We start from the raw sequence: 21,374 nt of genomic DNA, 5'->3' as shown, positions 1-21,374 counted from the left end.
AGATATTTTTAGATAACCTCTGCAAATCTTAAATAACTGATGTCAAGGAGTACAAGGTTTCTAGTGACAAAACATGATGGAGGAGGAATATACAATCACAGCTGTATTTAGTCTTAGCTGATAGCACTGAGAGGTGAACTTTTTTGGTTTTAGTGGAACACGCCCTTCTGACTGCTGAACTCTGCAAGGGCTGATAACGCATGATGTATGAGTAATTAATCCATCAGTGACAAATTAGATGAAAAGGAATGCTTAACCTTTTACTGGCCAGGTCAGCTGTGCTTTAAATCAGAACTAAACATCACACACAGAGAAACAGTCAAAGAATAAACAGAAGATCAGAAAAAATAGCAAAATGTCAGTCAAAATAGCCCGATTTGTGAATGAGGTCAACACTATAAAATGTTATATCATGACCCTATGTCATTTATAAGTCTGAATTTGTGTTTCTCATTATAACAGTTGTGTGTCTTTTTCTTAGTGTACAATTGGTGTTTGGGGGCAGTGTAGCATTGTGGGTAAGTCTCTGGACTCGTGACTCAGCAGGATGCTTTATCCCAGTTGCCCCAGTCCACCCAGCTGTCTGAATGGGGTCGAGCATTGCTGGGGGGACTGCCTGAACTGGTCTCCCGGTCTGAGAGGGGGGACGGAGTCACGTGTTCTTCAGCGATGCCGCTCTCCAGAGCTGACAGGAGTGTTCACAGTCCAGGGGACGGTCTCTTGTGTGGTTTAGCACTGCTGCTGAAGGCTGTTCTGTTCATATAAATCGATCCCTTTATTCAACTATTTCTACAATTGGGCCTTTTTAACCTGTTTCTGCATTCAGTCTTTGGTTTCCTCATCTAGCGTATTTAGTGGTTGTTGCTTTATTTCTGCCTCAATTGCTGTTATTACAAGAGCATTTAAAGATAAGCAGTCTCGAGCTTAATAGTTGAGCCTGTACCAGCAAGCAACGGGCACTAGGTAGGAGACACCAATCCTACACACACAGACACACGCTCACCCCAGAACCAGTATTCCCAGAAGCCAGTTAACCTCCCAGTATGTCCTTGAGATGTGGGAGGAAACCAGAGCACCCAGAGGAAACCCATGTGAAGGCAGTACCCCAGGAACTGAACTCAGGGCCCCATCACTGCATGGCAGCAATTCTATCCCCGGCACTACCATGCCAGTAGCAGTTATACAGTTTATACTGTGCTCCCCACAGAAGAACATCATCATACCTTTTTACCTAAAGTTCCCCAGGGCAGGGATTGATCCAGACCGTGAGAGAGCGTGGCAGGTAAGCTGCTCATGCTTGGCGTTCCTCAGACAAGGCCGGGGCAGGTCCCCGCCCTGTCGAAAGCCCTTTAAAGAACGAGAGAGAAAAAATCTCCTTTCACCTCGGCCTCCGTAAGTGGTCTCTAATCCTTAAAAAGCCAAACCGAGGAATGTGTAGCACACAAGAAGGCATTCAGACAGGGATTAAGACCTGCTGCTGGAGCCCCACGGAAAACTCGCTCTGATCGGGGCTGCACACCCAGGCTCGGGCTTAATTCCCGAGGAAAAGCCTCAGAGCTCCCCCCCCCAGTTCAAAGGTTCAATGTCAGTTCATCTCCTCAGACCTTTGGTGTGGCGCAGTGTCCGTGTGCGCCGGACTGCCCCCTGTGTGCTGCTGCAACATCAAGGAGCCTGCGGCTGTGCAGCCTTGGTGCTTTCCCCTGCGGATCTCAAGCAGCCTGACTAACAAGGTTCCCTGCCTCACAGCTGAAAGGAACAGCGCTGTGCCTGCCTAGTGATGGGGTCCTGCTTACTGTATTATTCCACGGATTTAGTAGCTGCGTTGGTTGTACAATCCTCCGAATTCAGTTAAAGCCACAGTCAGTGTGGTCTTTGGCTGCTGCATGCCTGGCAGGTGCCGTGCTAAACATGGATTTTGTTTGCTTATATGAAAGTATGGACAGATAATTGTAGATTTTTTGTCTGCACAATTTTGTGAAACAAAAGTGTTAAACAAACAGGGTGGTTTGAGTGACATAAAGCATTTTAATATGCTGTACTGTATGTGGTTTTCCCACAGGTGTGGCAAACGTGCATTTTGTTATGTGGTAAAGGGTTGGGATAAGGTGTATTTTTAGACAGCTGGGTATCGAATTGGGTTAACAAGTACGATAGCAGGACCTCTTTCCATTAACCTTTACTCCTTTAAAGAAGGATAATGTCTACACATTAGCTAGATGACATCACTTGTTAAATCTGCAAGTCTATTCCTTGGTCACCAGGCAACCTATGCTAAGAACTGCACAGCTAAAATATCAGCCTGTAGGATTTGGTTTTAACAACAATAGAACAGAAATAAAACACGGTCATGCATTGCTGTCTTAACAGTCGTCTGTCTTCTCACAACAAAAATAATTTATGGAAATTAAACTCCTAAACATTTTAGAAATAAATCTCCTTGAATGAGGAGTGTTTACACTGACTCTTGGAAGTGTCCTAGTCTTTTGTACAAATCTTCACATTGGAAACTTTTCAGTGAGGAGTGGAATGGATGTTCTAAATACTACGAAGACAAAGAGATATTGTTCTGAAAATAAAGCTCTTATTTCCCTGTGGCAGATCCTATTTCTTTTTCTTCCTCTTGTTGCGATAGATACTCATTCCATATTATTGTTTTTGCCTTTAACAAACTCATATTCTTTAAGCATGTGCTGTTAAGGACTTATATCCTTCACAAGGGCCAGATAGCCTCCCTTAAAACATTTTCTTTAGCTCACTTTCAGATATAAATCTTTAATGTTTCTGCTTACAGTCTTGTTAATAAAAGTGATAAATTGAAACCTTTATATTGATTAAATATTCACACAAAACTCCTTAATGATTGTGGCTTGAACCATATTGGTTTCTGTGTACCTCGTGCCTCAGTATCTTCCTAATAGATCTAATTACTAATAGTATTCCTTCTAGACATAAGTAGACTGTCAACCCAGCAATCTTATCCAATGATTTGAAAATATGCTAATCAGCTGATATAGGTTCTGGGGGATCATTCTGTAGTTTCAAAAACCTGCAAACCACATTAAAACAAATTATCTATTACATAAATGCTCTAACATTGACATATGTGATCATCAGTAGGCATAACAGAGTCTACTGACTACAGACACTTAGATCTTTTAAAGCTTGATGTCAAAATACAATTGTATGAGCAAGTGCGATAGACTGAGGGGCGCCTCATTGAGGAAGCCACCATCTTGGCTCAGAACCCAGGTCCAGTGGTGTGGCCTTGAGCCCACATGGCCACCCAGTTAAAAAAAAGAACAGCAGTATTAGACGCTGGGCTGATGGAGGCAGGACTTCACTCCTCCTTCAATGGTGGGCAGATATGCTTCTGCCTTACCAGGCTCTGCATCACACCTGTCGGTGCTCATGTCTCCCATCGGACCTGGTCCAGGAAGTCATTCCTGTTCCTTGGCCACACACTTCTTCTCCATTGGCCTGACAAGTGAGCCCACACACCACTGTCCAGGATCTTCTACTCACTACCACCTAAAGCGCTGGATCCCTCAGGCCTGTTAACCAACTCTTTCCTCTTCTAGCAAGAACCCTTAGTTATGGAGCCCCCCCCATCCCCCCTCCCGCCTCCTTCCCAGCTGGAGATTAAATCTTTTCTTCCCCGCTGTATAAGCCTCCTAATTACACTCAGATGCATGGATAATTCCATGGAGACCCTATCCTGCCAGCTCTTTCTCCCTCCTGTGGAATTCCCTTCACTCCGAGCTGCGTCTGAAGTCTACTGCTCTTTTCAATTGTCAAGCCGCTGTCTCTAGTATGGGCCTTGGTTCTGAGTCAGGAGGGCGGTATCCTCAGGGTTACACCTCTCTCTGCATTGCCATGCTTTCTGCACCTAACTGTTACAGTTCACTGTTAAGGTTAATAGGCATTATTCAATTCATTGTCATGTGTATCACCGGTTCCTTCTTTTTAGTTTCTTGTTACCTCTGTTAAATTATACTTGAGTGAAATGCACACATTGCATTCAAAATGACCGCCAGTTAGTGGGTCCTGTGTGGATTCGTCCTGGGCTCCCTGTCTGACTCACAGAGCAGGGGTTCCCGTGACTCGCTGGGCCCCTGCAGGCTCCACCGAGAGAGACGTGTCGCTGCTCCACCTGTCCGGTCATGTCCGGCGGAGTGGAGCGGGCAGCGCGTGAAACGCTAAGTGGCTCCACTAGGGGGCGTTTCAGAGGTGCACCCCCCTCCAGTCTCAGTCTCTTCCCCCAGCAGGCTCTGGAGCTGAGGCAGTGAGGCACAGTCTGAAAACATCTGGCGACTCTGAAGTGGGCGGTACAAAGCAATTGATAATTACAAATTTTAGGAGGGGAGGGGGTTATACTGTGGTAAAAACAGGTTAAAGTGCAGTAAAGCAGATTGAAACCATGGTAAGAGCATCCAGGATAATGCAATGAACAATGAACTCTGTAAGTCTTCCAGGATAAGGGTGTCTGCTAAGCAAATTATAATAATCAAGTGTGATACAAGACATAGACCACCATAGTAAAACAAGCTAAACCACTAAGTATATGGTTGTAACTTGGGAAACCAATGTGAATCCTGTGTGAGTTTACTGTGATGAACTTTCACATGGTTATAGTGGTCTACTTTCACTAACTCAAATCTTGAGAAGGCCCTGTAATTCAGAGCTCAACAGGGGATCTAGAAGACCTGGAGATAAACATTAATTAAATTAAAACTGCTATTTTGAGTGTTTGTGGTTAGTTGTGATTACAAGATTAAGATCCCAGACCTAAACTACTGTCAATTTTGTTTTAATTGCCCTTTACATTGTGCTGTTTTACTTGTGTTTTTCAAAGTATGGTTTTCCTGAAGAGACAGCTGGTGTTTCTCACATCATAAGTCTGCTTTAAGCTGCTTTTGTGCTCATAAACATTCATTGCAATTGAAATGTTCTCCTTCTTCAGATCGTGAGTCAGTCCCTTAATGGTGTGTGGGACTGAATCGGGGATTCTAACAGTGTTCGGTAGACTTGAGATTCGGGGGTTATTCTCTCCAGTGTTGGCAGGATCATGAGAAATGTTGAAAGAAAGAGTGGAGCCCATCCAGCTTGTTCGGTCTTTGGAGAGTTAAGTGAATCTACAGTTCCTTCCACCTGCATGCTGAAGCATCTCTTCCACCTGGATGGGGACCCGGTTCCCGTCCTCGACCCTGAGCAGACAGGTTTTTCTTTCCAGTTGTGTTTTTCTTTTGCTGCTGGGTCTGCTGTAATCCCCTGAATTTACTCTTGTCTGTTCCCCTTAGGAATGTAGGTAATTGGATCAAATCTCCTCTCATCTGTTCCACACCAAAGAGATTTAGTTAATTTCATCTAAGATTAGAAACCATTCTTTTCGATCTTATTTAAACTTCTTATTTGCTTGATATTATTTTGGAACATTTATCATTTTTAATCTTCTAGTATTAATCTCACTTTATTTAATGAACTAATGAATTCAGCTGCTACAGTTCTGTTAGTGTTACAGTATGTTTGTAGTTTGTCACTGGCAGTGTTCTGTTCTAGCAATTCCAGTATATTCTTCCAATTGGATCTGTGGCGTAGTGTACATGTTCTCTATTTTTGTTCCCTTTTATGGAAGCTCTTGGTTCTGTATTTTCCCTTACTTTCTTCAGTAACTGCTCCAGGCCACATTGTTCTGGAAAGGAATTACTAGTTTTAAGGAATAGAATTATCCATAATCCTATTATCTGTAATAGAAAGTATATCCTTTTCCATTCTCTCTGCCTCATTTCTGCATAGTCTCTGCTTTGTTAATATTGTAAACCCTAATTTCGATTCAACATTTCGAGATTTAAAGTATACTTCAAAGACTACTATATTATGGTCACAGTTTCCCAAGGATTTATCACATCATATATGTTTATTCTGTCCTGGTTATGTGAAAGGACTAAGTCCTAAAGGACACCTCTCCTTGAAGGTGCCTTTACAAACTGTTGGGTGAAGGAAGCCTGTTGCACATTGTACAAGTACACTTCTGACTGTTGAGTTTATTCATTTGATTGGGAGTTACTAAAGTTTGGACCTGTGAATGTATTACGTGCACTTAGTACAAGCATAATAAATGCAAGTTCTTGACTGAAGTTCAGGAGAGATAACACCAAATAAGCCAATCTCTTTGATGTGGTAATCAAGTCAGTGATTACCAAAATTAGCCATATGTCTAATACGTGCACCTAATATATAACACCTTTTTTCGCATTTTGCCTCATACATACTGTACATTTGAACCAAACTGGTTGAGTTGTGCTGAACCAAGCAAGCCCGCAGCTTTCGTATAACCACTGTACTCTCTTGGTGTCTGCACGTTCCTCCAGTCTTTCTGTTGTTACAGCAGTGGTTTCAGGTTGTGCTTGTCTCCTTTCGGGGTTCAAGCCTCCTGGTCCTATGGCCGGTGGGGAGCCACCTAACAAAGAGGGTGAAGCCAAAACTATCCTACCTTAGACACTCCATAATCATTCACCAGGCGTGTGATTCTTGGAAATCGTTATTCCTTGTGATCAGCGATCTGGAAAACAGGTGTCAAATCCAGAACTGGTGTGTTTTATGATAGTTGGGAATATATGGAGGATAGGCACATGGCTAATTTGAGGAACTGAAAGGTCGACACTGAGAGGCAGCTGGTGAGGAGAGTTCTGCCCTTTTCACTCCAGCTTCACACTGACCGTAGTAGTTGTGTAGTTCTGGTCTGAGGGAGGGGCAGTCTGCTGAGCTTTCAGGGTGATGCTGCATTCCCGCAGGGCGAGAGACTGTGAGTGGGGTTTGTCGCAGAGCTGAAGTGAAACTGTGAAAAATGGACTCTGGGCAGTTGCTGGATACGCATGGGGAGGGTGCAGGGTGGAGGCTGGGGAGGGTTCTGGCCGAATCGTGCGATGGGCTCCATCCAAGGTAAACCTGCCAGCGAGAGCTGGCCTCTCGCTCCTTTGACAAAACAAGAAATCTTTTCACCCTCTTATCCACTGCTCTTCAGTTTAAGAGCGCAAAGGCAACACACTATCAGTGAGGAACAAATTATTTCAGATTTTTCTACGTCCTGCTACCACAAAGAGATTTACAGCACACCCCCTTACACATACACTTGTAAATTAAAATACAAAACAAAATGTTGGTCTTTAGTAGTTCTGTGGCCCTCCTGCAGCATATCGTTTTTTTAACATAGCTTAAAATATTTCAGAAAAGCATGACTGTTAAAGGAGAAGTTTCTTCTCAAGATGTGCAGCAAGTCTTTTATACACAGCTGACATTCTGAAACCTTTCCCAGTCAATTTTATTTACTAGGTTTAATGAAAATGTATTTTTACTGGAAGGCACTTCCAGGGGGTGACACAGCAGGTTCGAAGTATTGCACCACCTTCTGCCAGGTTTGATGCTGAAGGTTCAGAAAGAGGTGGAACCCGGAGCGTCCGGCTGTGCTGAAATGCAGACCTCAGCTGATTTGCCATGCTGATGGTAGTCTATGAGACATTACTTTTGGGCAGTGGACTCAACCAGCATGGTTCCAGACACTGAAAAATCTGCAGCATAGACATTTTCTCCAGACCCTGAACATGAAACAACCCGTGTCTCCTAGCTTTTGTTGCAGCTCAGCTATTAATTACCAGGACTAATCGATTACCTAATTTAAATATTTTCTTTATTAGCTCTGTTTTTTACATTTAGTCCGGGGTCTCACAAGTACCTTGGCGTAAGTGTATTACTGCCAAGACATTTTAAGACATGACGTTCAGTCTTTCCTAAGTGTGATTAATAAACTCTTCCCCCAGTCCAGCTGTCTAAACTCTTCATGGGTTACTACTTGATGATTTACAGACACAGTTGGGAATTACAATGAATTAAACCCTCATTTTAAAAGGAGAACATTCGTAGTTTTTCATTAACCCATTTGCTTAAATTGGGGGAGGAATATGGTCATTAAAACCTAATACCTAAATGAGGGGAGTTCTGAAACAGATCCAAGTTATTGCAGACTAAATACATTTACAAAAAAGGTCTAATCAAGCAGAAAGTTCTGTTACCATTAATAATTAAGAGGTCACTGGAACAAAGACAGTCCATTCCCAGACCAGTGCTGGACAGTATAGATCTAGACAATGATAAAAGTGGCAATTCAGTTTATCTCCTTAACTGATTCAAGGAGGTCCCCCCATTTCTCCAAAGATCCTTGGCCTTCTGCCAGACAGCTTGTTCCAGACACCACCAGCCTTTGTGTAAAGGCATACTTTGTAGACATTCTTAGTCCTGAATGTAATTCCTCTTTAATTTCTTCTTGTGCCCACTGGATCCTTGTCTTACTATCCTGCACCAGTTCATGGGTGTGACTTTGCCTTTCAGGATCTTGGAACACATCTGTCAAGTCCAGTTTGCAGTGTATATTCAAGGCCAAAGGCATTCAGTTCTTTTAAAGGGTTGAGCTACTCAAACCAACTTGTTTGCGTTGTAGCTGTCCGTGATCCCACTGGGCACATGTCAATTTAAATTTCCACAACTGATCTGCAATTTGACATTCTTTTTTCATTATCCTAATGCACTGCTGAACGTATCCAGTGGAATACTGCCATTTCTCTGCTCCGGATTAAATAATTTACTCCAGCAGCCAGTTGACATTACAGTCACTCTGAATGTTCACAGGCAAACACTTCCCTGTTCCTAGGCTCCCAGCTCCCAGCGCTAATCGTGCAAGGGAGACGGCTGTGCCTCACAGGCCCTGCTTTCCAGCATGTGGTGTTAATGCCTTCCTTATTTACCTAGCAGGAAGTTTGGATCTCCTGCAACACTGTTGTGCCATTACACACTGCCCCCTGTTTCTCCATTAACTGCCTGACATCTTCCATACTTTGGAATGGGGCTCAAACAAGGAAAGATTTTACTGGTAATATTAAGTTCAATGAAAATCTTTGTGCTAGTCATGGTGTTTTAACCTTTGTTTAACTGTTCACTTAATATCTGTTTCTCAGTCAGCTGCCCCATACCTCATCACTAATGACATGACAGAACGTACCAATGTTCAATCATAGCAAAGAGTACAAAAACTGTATGAAAGCACAAATACTTTTTCCACAGACTAAGTAAAAAAAAAGGTATGGTAAAAGATGGTAAATAACTTTAAGATGTGATTGACTGTGTTGCAGCACGTAACTGTAGTTACCATACCCTTGGTGTGTATTTTGTGTACCTCATAATTATGTTGATTTATTTGAACTTCCTGTCAGTAAAGGATTTGTATTATACTGCACACTGGCATTATGTGAAAAAAGTAGAAACTGTGCAAACAGGATCATCTGAGCTTAAGTCAAGAAATGCAACTATACTGTTTTTACATGAATAAATGATACATTTCTTATGGGTTATGATTTGCAACATAAGAAAAATTAGAAAACAATTTCCAGCGTTATCACCATCATTTTCATGGTGATAACTGTCAAAAGCACTTTACTGGTAAAACCGGAGTAAGTAGCCAGTTTAACTATCTATTTTGTTAAACCTGTGGATGTTCTGAAAAGCAGTTGCCTTCCATGGTCATCATATAGGAATGTATTTACAGACTATAAAAATATCTACAAAGTTCAGATAGTAGTACATTGTAAAATTTCAAATTTTGTGATGATGCATAGTTTTCATATACACACCGATACTCATGGAAATAAATTTTAAATCCAGACACCAAAGGACTGTGCTGTAAATCAAACAATACTGAAGAACAGACAAAGAAAAATTGCAGTTCCTACGAACAGGAGTTGTTGCCTCTCTGTTGAGGTGCTTGACTTCAGTATGCCGAGATCCAGTCTGGGACAGACACTTGACCACCCTACACAACAGATGTGCACAGTGATGTACTGTACAGGAGGGATCAGTAACCTGTAATTATATGAGTCAAGGGGGTCTGTGGTCCAGTGGTTTGCCTGGAGCTGTCTGGAGTCCTGACCCAGAGCACCTTGAGCCTGTGAAGACTCTGGAGGGGATGGCTGGACTCTCTGTGGTGGGGGGGTCTGGAGAAGGGAAAAAAAACTTCCTTTCCAGATTATAGACCTGCTGGAGTTGCACATCTGTTCCATTAAAAAACCTGATACAAGAGCCATTCAGTTCTTTCAAAAGAATGCAGGTCTGGTTGCCCATAAAAGCTGACCAGGTCTGGTTGCTGAGTGTACTGGAATGGACCGAGTCTGTATTTTGCGGACCTGGTGTATTATGGTAAATGTGCCGGGCGGGTGTTTAGCGGTCCCTCCAGCAGCTTTTGTGGCCTCTGAGCACCGTTTTCTTTTTCAAATACTTCACGTTTGAAGAAAAGAAACATGCGGCGTTGCGCCATGAATTTGGAAAAGTTTGGGATTGCCCTTTCTTTTGTTGCCGAATGAAAACCCCTGATCTCTAGCACTGTCTAGATCAGAAGATGTAAATGATGCCTCAGCATAAAAACACCAAATTTTCCTAATTTTGTTTCATGAAACCCTCCAAAGTCAGTGTTTCCCAATCGTTATCTACTGTATATGTTTCTGATACTTGCATGTAATACTCTTCACTTATCTACATTAAATACCATTTGACACGTGTTTGGCAGATCCCAGTTCTAACTTTTTTAAAATTTTATTTTCATCTTCTTCTGTGTTTGCTAAACAGTCCTATTCTGAAACAACAAGAAAATAACCTTTTGCAGAAATGCTATAATCCTTCTACTGATATGAATGAGGAAGATCGAAACAAAAGACTCATAACTTGCATCATATTTGTAAAAATATGCAGAAAACTGGAAAGCTCTCTCGAGGTTACGTGCAGTAGTTAGACATTTTAAGCTCAGGATGAGCTAAAGGTCAAAAGCTTAATGCTGTCGTATTTCTAGATAGGAGTTCTGCTCAGCTTTCTGTCATCTTGCTAACAGAGACAGTAAAACTGCAAATATAAAAATAAAAAAGCCAGAAAAAAGCTCTTTTCCTGACATAACAGAGCACTGATTCAAGGAAGATGTTTATGGGACAGTTGCAATAGAGCAAACTTGTCATTTTGCTTCACCAGTCGTTAATTATCTTCTCAGTGACCGTGGCCTTGTTGGGTTAGGCCTAGTCTAACACTTCTATGGGTCCCCTTCAAGACAGTCTGGTGAAACAACAAACAAACTGCGTTTTTCTTGAGCTTTAGCTCATTTTTCAGTCACTGTTCCTAGCTGGGCTTTCAGTTTGTGGTTCTGGAAGTCTTCCCATCAATCCATAATTGACATTTTTAATTAAACCACCTTTCAGTCTGGTTTAGGTCTGGAGAGCAAATGTAAGAGCTCCACTTCTGTTCACCCAGGCTAGACGATGTAGAAGGAAATATTTACATACTGTATGATCAACAGAACAGAAAAAGAAGCAAGGGAAAACACACCATAACTGCTTCCAGGTAAACCGCTTTGCGCTGGATCTGTGAAATGAGTACAGTGCTGCCGTTGTGTTGAGATCAGAGCTCTACATGTGTTTATCTAGGTTTCCCCTAATGGAATTGCTTCAACTGCAAGCAGTACATTTAGCCCTGCAAGGCGCCAGTCAAAAACAGGGCAAAACGACATACATTTTCATTAAAAAGCACTTTGGCACCTAATGGATCACACATGTCAACTATCGGTAGCTAACATGTTCTAATGAAGTGTTACCTAATGTCCTTGAAGCATTGTGGGACAAAGATTAATGAGCGCAGGTTGTGTGTCCATTCTCACTCTCCTCTCTGTCGCCAGTTGTTTGTCTGATATCTGCCGTCTGCTTGAGAAATGCTGACAATTTGATGTGAGAAGACAAAAACAGCTAATTGAGAGCATTATTGTGGTTTAACGCAAGAAAAAAAATCACACCACGATGGAAGGCAACAGAAATGACCTCTTTCTCCGACCCCTTTCATTTTAATCATGTGGATTTTATTAAGTAAATTGCTTTCTTCATTATTTTAATTACTGCTGTTACAGATACAATTATTATGGTTTGTTCTATGATCATTAAAAATAAGATGAAATAATACTTCTTCTAAGGAATATAATAAAGTTGACAAATGGAAGACCCATGTGGTCCATCCAACTCATTGGATTTTTCTGTTGGATCTGGAGTTCTCTTCAGTAAAAAGCCAGAGTATACGCTTCAACAAACCTCTGTGTACAAAAGTGCTTTCAGTTCTCAGATTTAACTAATGATAGGACCACCCTGTCATGTCCTCCTGCCTCCTTTGGCTTGTGTTTCCCTGTTGGTTCTGAGACAGTCTGCTGTGTTAACTCCGAGGATTGTGAACGCCTGGATCGGGTCCCCTCCTTGGAATGTTGTTCAAGACTTGAAGACTCCGTCTGTGCCAGTCAGTGTCATATCTGTCTTCAACACGTCATGCTAGTATTACTCAAAATGGTATTTTTCATTATCTTCCTCAAAAAACTCTGCAAAAATATCCATACAATCAACCATATGACTAAATAATTTAGCCATTGCATTTCTGATTCACACAAAGTATGTTTGCTAGACTTGACAATAGGGATACTCTCTCCCTGTTCATTTTAATTTCAGCCGTAGAACTTTTCTCTGCAGTGAATCTGTGTAAGGACTCTCTGGAGCCCCTCTCCTGAGGTGAATTTTAAAAAAGCCACAACAAAAAAGATTAAAAATAAAATGACATTATGTAACTTGTAAGAATAGTCTAACGGCCTTAAAAGCTCACCACAGTGCAAAACACAATAAATATTTGATTGACTAAAATCGGTTTCCAGTATTATTTCTAAAGTTTGTTGCCTGCTTGTGTGAGCTGTAGATATCAGCACGATGTTGAGCTCACTGTATTTAATTTTTTGCAAAAAAAAGAATCTCCAAATTTTATCCTTTCAGTCTCGGTCTCGCGCTGCAGTGCGGTGATCTGCGTTCTTCCTGCAGGCCTGCTTTTGCAGTCAGAGTGCGGAGGCCGAGTGTGATGTTTCCCAGCCTCCCTGGAATGGTTAACTTTGTGAACCTCCGCTGGGGCGACCCTCAGCGAGCCCCTGACCATGATGTTTGGTTTCCCGGGGAGGGCTTGTTTGGGTAACCCTAACCACAGTGGGGAGAAGATGTTTAGCTTTCGGGCTGGCTGTCAGTGTGGCTGCCAGATAGCCTCTTCAGCCCTGGGCCTCAGCCAGTAACCGGGCCCGAGATGTCAGGCTGTGTGGGACAGAGCGCGAGGCCAGGGCCGCCGGGACACGAGGAGTCGGCCTCTTCAACATGTGTTCCGAGACCCTTGCAAGAAATTCAAAACTATTAATACACCTGTACTTACTGGCCACAAAATGAGACTTGTGTGGTTTTCCCCACTCTCTCCATTGTTAATGCAATACCTTTGTTTGATTCAGGCTTTATTTTGTGTGGAATACATTTAGAAGTCAAAGACTCCATTGTTAGTACGCCTAGTGAACATTTCACCTGCAAATGCTTGAGCTAGTATGAATTACATCCCAGTTAGAAGCTGATTCATAGTAAATATATCTCAGTAACCACTCTCACTGGAACATTATATCCCTATTAGTGGTGCAGAGTAGTTTTAGTTTGCCAAATGCACAGAAACAGACTTCTGTAGAATTAACAAAGTGTCCATCCAGTGATCTAGTCCCTCTCATTCAGGGAAAGACATTAATGTACCACTGTGAACCTTGAGTGACCTCCAAGGGCATGAAGTCTGTCACTGAAAAAATTCAAATATAACTTCTGTATTTGATATTTCTGTATCAAAACCTTAACTTCTGTAACAGTTCTGACATTATGTAGATCACTATATAACTATAAGTTATGGCACAATTTATCCTACTTGTGTACATGTTTAATTTGTTCACTTGAAAGATATTATTTTCCACATATTAAGAGGACTTTAAGGCTCAGACAATTCAGACGTTAATAAGACATCCCTCAGACAGGATAAACATTTTGGGATTTTGCACATATGCTATGTATTCAGAAACACATTATTTTTTATGTTGTTGCAAAGCAAGAGGACAGCGATTGCAAGAGGTCATAGCAAAATATAAGGAAAAAAGAGGCCCACTTTAGTGGCTGTGTAATGGACACTAGAGAACTTCCTAAATCTTTTAAAAGCACACCAAGAGCCTCTCCAGCGATAGAGCTTGATGTATTGCACTTTCTGCAGAATGGCTCCAACTTGGCTTTTTAACAGAACATCTGCATGGAAAAGTAGCCAGTCCTGTTTTTGGTGCCCTCTCTTTCTAGTCTGAGTAAAGGACACTAATGTATCATTGCTCCAGTCCTTTACAGAGGAGAGCACAGGACAAGAGCACTTACAAGTCCCTGTAATTACTTACAAGACTGACATTGGACAGGATGTGATGCAGATCGTCAAGGCTAATTTAGTAAGAAGGAGATTAAGCTTATTAAGCCTAGTCCATCCTTGGGAATTCAGTGCATCACTGCTATGCTGCTGCTGCCTGATTTAAACTGTGAACTCTGTAACCTAACCCACACATTTCAAGCTTTCTAAGGCCTGAAAGTTCTCTACTTAAGCTGGGGGTGCAGTTCCTGTGAGAAAGGGTACGTTGCTATGTGAGGGGGAGAGAAAAGGGAGAGAGTGAAAGAGGCTGGGAGAAAAAGAGACAGAGTGCAGAAAAGAGAAGCGTAGTACTGCCAAAATCTGCAGAGAATAAAATGGGATTTTGGATGTTTTTGCTGGGTTTCCTGGCACTTATGAGCTGTGGTCTAGAGAAGATAGATGAGGTGGGGGGTTAATTGTGGGCTCAGAGGGGGAATATTTGTAATCCTTAGTCTATGTGAAATCAGACCTGGCTATCGATTAAGTGCTCAGCAAGGAAACTCCATTCAGTATTTTATTAACGGCAACAGGCAGATGTACAGTTTAGAGGCTCACATCATTTTACTGCCAGAATCCTGTGCCAGTGCACACCTTGGATTTCCGTACCTTTTCTGAAGGCAGTTGTGCCTGAAATAGATATCTGTGGTATGGAAAACAACGCCCAGCTTTTATCAGAGGTAACAGAAAGCTGAATGCATTGTCATGGACCAGGATTTGCACCCATTTTTGTAAAATAAATTAATAACTGTGACAAAAGATAGGTCAGTGTAATTTTATTGCTTGAGACATGGCGAGTGGCAGTGTCTCTGCCGGAAACCTAAACTTTATTAGGTGTCTTGCCAACTGGATCTTTTGCTATTGAGTTTGTCTTCTGAACCTTGACTCTAGCTCTTTGAGTGGAGCACTTTCACCCGTATCCTTCACAGAGGGATATCTTATTCAGATAAAATAGCACTAAAGCAACAAGAAAATGTTCAGTTTGAGACGGCTTATACTGTACTTACACGTTTCCAGATGATCTAATGATCACAGTCAGCCAGACTGTTGAAATAGCTTTAAAAGATGAACAGAGTGGCAAATGTGTTCTAGCCAAACATGAGGCAGGGGCACCTGAGGCGGGTGAGGTTTTATAACCTGTTCTTGAATTTACCCATGACATTGGGATTTAACAGCCTTGTGAAATGTCTCTTGAGATCACTGACTTCCACAGTCTAGACAGGGCCTGTTTTTAACTTCCTATTAGAAAAACAGCACCTCCTTCGATATTGTGTTGCTCGTCATTGTACCGGGGGACTGGAATTTATGGACTAGAGAAATGCTTTAACTCTCAGCCCCTGGAGGGCCACAGTGCCTCCTGGCTTGCATTCCAATTCCCCAGTTTTCATCTAAGTACACACGCTGGTAAATATATTAAGAAATATTATCACTCAAATTAGGATAATGTCAGCGGCAGGCAAGACACGTCTGGCTCCAGGAGTGTGAAACAGACTTCACCTTTCCAGGCTAGAATCACCTCCAGATCTGTGCAGAAGCTGGACTTGCCACTGGAATGTGCTGTTGAATTCCACACAGTGTTATTTTCATCACAACCTCAACTGAATGTGAAAAATGAGGCTCCATTCACCTGCCATTCCATCCATACGTACAGGTTTTTAACCACTTCTTCCAGCACAGGGTTGCAGGGGGGCCGGAGCCTATCCCAGCAGGCATTGTGCACAAGGCAGCCTGCACTCAGGTCAAGATGCCAGGCCATCACAGGAAAGACACACACTCACACCAGGGCCCATTCTCCCAGAAGTCAGTTAACCCGTGGGTGTATTTTTGGATTGTGGGAGGAGGCCGGAGCCTCCAGAGGAAACCACACAAAGACAGGGAGAACATACAGACTCCACACAGACAGCACCCCAGGTGTGGAATTGAACCCAGCAATGCTAATCACTGCTCCCCCGTGCCACACATTGACCTGCAGTTCTTTTACAAAATCCTGGAACACACAGAAGATACAGTATGTTTTAGTCACGGAGTGTAATATCTCAATTAGAGAAACATAAGTTTAGCTACGTATGTTAATGCTTCATCCCCACCTCCCACCCCAAGCTTAGTGCTTCAAATGTGCAGGCACTGTACCTTTAAGCATTTATGCAATTAATCAATTAAACCAACTAAGTAGCTGAGATACTAGATCTACCAAGATCCAGATAACACTGTGGCTCTCCTAGAGCTGAGTTAAAGACACCAAGTCTAGACTAGACTAGAGGGGCCGTCTGCTGGTCACACCACACCAAAATCAACAGAAACCTGGATTTCTTTGATGTCTCCTATGCAAGGACTGAACAGGCCTTACCTAGCTTCTCAGGTGTGATGGAATCAGGCTTAGGTGCTAGTTCTACACCAGGAGTGTCCAACCCTTGTCCTACACAGCCACAGTGCCTTCTGCCTTGCATCCTATTTAAAGCAATTAGGAATGACTCCTTTGGCACCAGTGGTTATTTAATTAACCTGTGCTCATTAACGATTAAAGCAGTCTTTAAAACATATAGGACTGTGTCTTTCTAGGACTGGGCTTAGGGACCTCTGCTCTAGACTATACAGTGTGCTGTTTCTCTGAAGAACAAACAAGCCTTGTGTTCCGTAGGTGGTGTCTAAGCCTTTGTTCAACTTGATGAATAGAAACACAACACATTGTAGAACAATGAAAGCTAGTCTTATGAATGTTTGCCATGGGGAATTTGCAACAGCATTCTTTTAGGATGCTCTAAGTTTTGAACACTGTATTACATCAAAGTTTCTGTGTGCTTTCACCAAGCTCAGATTGTGTATTTTCATTGCCACATCTGTCCAACATTTGTATCTTGCTTAAATATATAATTGCTCTGCTCTCTACTATTTTTTAACCATGGTTTTCTTTAGTATATAAGACTCTATTTTTACAACAGAAAGCATTACTAACAATACTGTAGAAACTGTTGATTTTGATATTAGCTACCAACATGACTACACCTTAAAAAATGAAAATTAGTCTGCCATTTCATCATTTGTGTTTTGTAGATGAGAATTTGCTGTCTGCACAGAATATCAGTACTATTGTGGCTATCTTCTGATGGTTTAATTCTAAATGATTTGGATTCATAAATTCTGCATGACCTGTACTTATTCCACAAAACCTGCACTCGTGAGCACAGTTTCATAGGCTCTGTAATGACGAAGTAGATGGGATCTCATTTCAGTGTTTCATACAAAGGACAGCACAGGGTCAGCAAAACCTGGAGGTCTGACAGAGGCAGGGTACCAAGACTGTGAAAGAGAATAATTTCAGCACACCTTACAACATGATACCCAAAGTCCTTCTGGTTTGAAATATTCTCAGAGGCTCCCAGGTAGCACTGTAAGATGCAAACCATCAGGCCTCAAGCAACTTCAACATCAGAGGAAACCATAAACCTTAAAAAAACAGGATATGCCTGGTTAAAAAAGCACGAAGGTTTTTTTAGGAAGAATTAAGCCAGTCATCTAATTTTAAAACTACCTAATGCTTGCAGTCAACAAAAATCCATGACAAAAATATTCAATTTTACTGCACATATTACTTAGCTCAGTCCATCATACATGAATCTCTTATTTTATCATGAGTAAACACGAAGACCTGTTAGCCATCTCCTTCCCACCCTGTGTCTGTCCCTCGATTACCTGACGGGACACCCTGGCCAGCTGCCCCTGCTCACAGCAGGCAGGGCTTCTCTGATCCATCAGGCCTGTCCAGAGCAGAACCACCTGGCATTCAGAGCCAGAAGAACCTGCCTTTGGTTGTCAGCCTCGTAAAACAAAATGCTGGCACCATTCTGCTGTGCAGCAATAAGTGAACTGCACCCTCTCTGCAGCAATTTGTGCTAGAACACTCCCAGAGAGGACACCTCTACTGGTCTGGCATGACCCCTGTTGACCTTCCCTCCTCCTCCCCAGAGCCCCGAGCACCTCTGACCCCTGTTTTGGGTTTTCAGTCTTTACCATGAAAGACTGACTGGGATACAGGCTTCGGAGGAGAAGACGGCTCTTGTTCATTCGGTTGAAAGTAGCCAAAGGAATGTCACCTGTCGAGACATTCCTTCTAGGAATTCAGGAAATCTGTTTGATATGACCCATATCTCCGTGTCAAGGTGTGCCGCCTGTTTTTAACCCTGACTGCACTATTTGAATGAGTTTATTAATATACAATTAAGACACAAAGGTAAAGGAAACTGAAAACAAAAAAAATGTGAATTACATATGGTAACCCTTTGGCTCGTCATACCCAGTATTATTTATGCTGATTGCAAACATCTGTGTTGATGTCACTGTGAGTGTGAGAAGATTTCAGACACATTTCTGATCGCCATATTTAGAAAATCAACCTGGTATCGTATTGATGAACAGTGACAAAACCTTTGTTATAGTACTGTAGATAACAATGTCAAAATGTTCTCTGTGGCTGGCTGGGCTGGGATCAAAGACTCGTTTCATCTCCTTCCACAGAACCAGGGAACAATCTGGAAGCCCAGGAGGCCATAAGGAAGCAGGCCGCCCTGCGCCAGCCCCTGGCAAGAAGCAGAGACCCCCCCTCCGGTGAGTCGCCCCACTGACCAACGTCGCCTTGCTCTGTCACATCACACCTGCTGCCTCCAGAGCTCTCCTCTGTCTTGGGCATTGCCTTGGAGTCTGTGACGGTGAGCACCAGAGCCAGGCAAGTCCACCTGGGAAAGTGCAGTCGTCGCAGCAGGATGTATTCTAGGGTATGCGGCCTACAGAAGTGCCCTTTTCCACTTGCCTACATAGATCTCGCACCCAGAACTTTCTTTCTTGTATCTCTCTCCCATCCCCCGGCTCCCAAGCTCACTCCCGCCAATAGTGAGGGGTGCCATTCCTTTAGTCTCTCTCTTACATTCAGCAGGATTTAACCGAACTGCTGAAATTGAATCTTGCTACCAGCCCTTCTAGGATACGGAGCCGTGGTAGCACAGACGACAAGGGCGTCTAGCTCCTGACCGGAAGGTCCAGGGTTCAATCCCAGGGAGGGGACAGCGCTGGAGCTCTGATTCCTTCCAGACGGCTCCCAGGTCCACTCAGCCTGCTCTCCAGATGAGCACCGGGGGTTAATCCTTCCGGGGGTAAAAGGCCAGCCGGAGCTTGATGCTGACCACATCACCTCCACCTCCAGTGTCCAATGGTCAAGAAAAATGGTGGCCCTTGCCCCCCACTCCCCCATGGGCCTTGATGGCCTGATAAAGGGACCTACCTACCTTCTAGGATACGCTGAAAAAGCCCAAATGATCGATCGGTGCCAGCGTGTTCCTGAATCTAGGGCGATTCATTTATCTGTGATCTTCTTAAATTGTACAAACGTTTACAACTTTCTAAAAACATTTCATTTGTGTGCTTCTGCGTCCGCAGGTTGTCTGAACTGTAGTCGGATCGCCACCCTGACTAACAGGCTGAACTCTTTGGAAGCCAAGGTAAGGCTGGAGCTTTCTCCTCAGTTGTCTCCGATAATAATATTTCTACAATAACTTCATAAGAGAAAACAAATCATTCAGTGTATTCGGCACAGAGTTTTTTGCTTTCTGCACCATTTTGCCAATTTGGTCTACATTTGTTGATGAATGATTACGGCAAATTAGTCTATAGTTATAGAATCAGATGAACATGTTTTTATGTATTTGATCCTTTCGAAAAGGTACATTCTGTAATTTCACTGAACACGCAAAGATTTATATCCCACCCATTCCCAGGGGGTCTCTTTTATATTCTGAATCTAGTTCAGTTTTCCTGATAGATCTGTAAGATGCCACATTCTTATGAATAATCATTCTATACAACATTCAGATCATGAGCTTAGGATTTAGTTAGTGTGGGAGGCTCATAATGGGAAGGGGTCATACTCGTTAAGACAATTTTACTGCTGTGTCTTTCAGGTCCTGGTCCTGACTAATCCCTCCACCCCTCCACATAGTCACCTGCAGGCCAAGGGGGCGCCTGCAGCAGAGTCTTCTGGCCTCTGGGGGGCGTCACCTGCAAAGGGCATTCCCGGAGAACAGGGTCCAACAGGTGAGGGAAGGTTTGTCGTTCATTGAAAGTCTAAAGACTCCTAAGTGACAGTAAGAGCCTATTTACAGGAATGTGATTGTTGCCTATTGTATCCCCATTGGATTTGCAGCCACCTGCCACCTGCTCAGAGTAATGACCCCTGTCCCCACATGGGGCTGTGAAAGAGGCCTCTCTGGCCGACCCCCCACCAAGCCCTTCCTCTTCTGTTGGGTTGCAAACTCGTGCTAGTCACAGGGGGCTGAGCGCCGACTGGAGGAGAGGGGCCTCCCTCACTGACAGCTGCATGGGTCTGCAGGTGCTCGCTGGCAGCCAGGAGAGTCTCCGCAATCTCATCCCGACGGCGCCCCTGGCGGTGCTGAGTCAGCTGGGCACTACCTCCTGGGAAAGCCCCCTTGCGCCCGCTCCGGAGAAATAGAACCAGACACGACAGGGTTTGGTTTCCTAGTCAAACCTCTCAGGGAGCAAAGTCTGTGGCTGAAGCCGGCGTCACACTGTGCAACTCGACATGACTTCTAGTTGGAGAGCATGTCAAATTTAACGACTGCAGTTGATGAATCTCCCTGCCTTTTCTGTCCTAGAGGGCGTCAAATTATACAACTAGGAATCGCAGGGGGTGAGTAATTACACGATTCCCTCACAACGTTTCCTCACGGTTCCAAAGGTCGTATTGCACCGCGAAGGTACCGCGAGGTCGCCTTGTTTAGGCAGCCAATCACCGTGAAGCGCAGGAGGAGCGCCGCACGACAGTAAACAGACAACATGGGTACAAGCACGTGAACATCTTGAGAAACGTAACACAGGCATTGTTCTCCACAAATAAACATCTTCAAAAATATAATTCTTCTTTATAAATATATATTTAAAATATATATTTTGGACTGTGGGAGGAAACCCTCACGAATACAGTGAGAACACACAAACCCATGGTGTATCGCTACTGAGCTGCCCGTGGTTATCAA

At 43.2% G+C, this 21,374-nt stretch overlaps 1 protein-coding gene across 4 annotated transcripts in view; it reads left to right on the top strand.

Annotated features, from left to right (window-relative positions):
• The window catches only part of emid1 (EMI domain containing 1), a 100,535-nt gene that overhangs the window by 55,811 nt on the left and 23,350 nt on the right, over positions 1–21,374 (top strand). For all 4 annotated transcript variants that reach the window (XM_069182092.1, XM_069182093.1, XM_069182095.1 and 1 more), the window contains exons 4-6: positions 18,847–18,936; positions 19,762–19,823; positions 20,283–20,415. In XM_069182092.1, the coding sequence (XP_069038193.1) occupies positions 18,847–18,936; positions 19,762–19,823; positions 20,283–20,415 (285 nt within the window). The remainder of the gene's footprint in view (positions 1–18,846; positions 18,937–19,761; positions 19,824–20,282; positions 20,416–21,374) is intronic.

Source organism: Lepisosteus oculatus, chromosome 22 (genome assembly GCF_040954835.1).
Source record: "Lepisosteus oculatus isolate fLepOcu1 chromosome 22, fLepOcu1.hap2, whole genome shotgun sequence".
Taxonomy (NCBI): Eukaryota; Metazoa; Chordata; class Actinopteri; order Semionotiformes; family Lepisosteidae; genus Lepisosteus; species Lepisosteus oculatus.
Note: the sequence above shows the minus strand (reverse complement) of the source record. Positions and strands in the feature narration are given on the sequence as shown.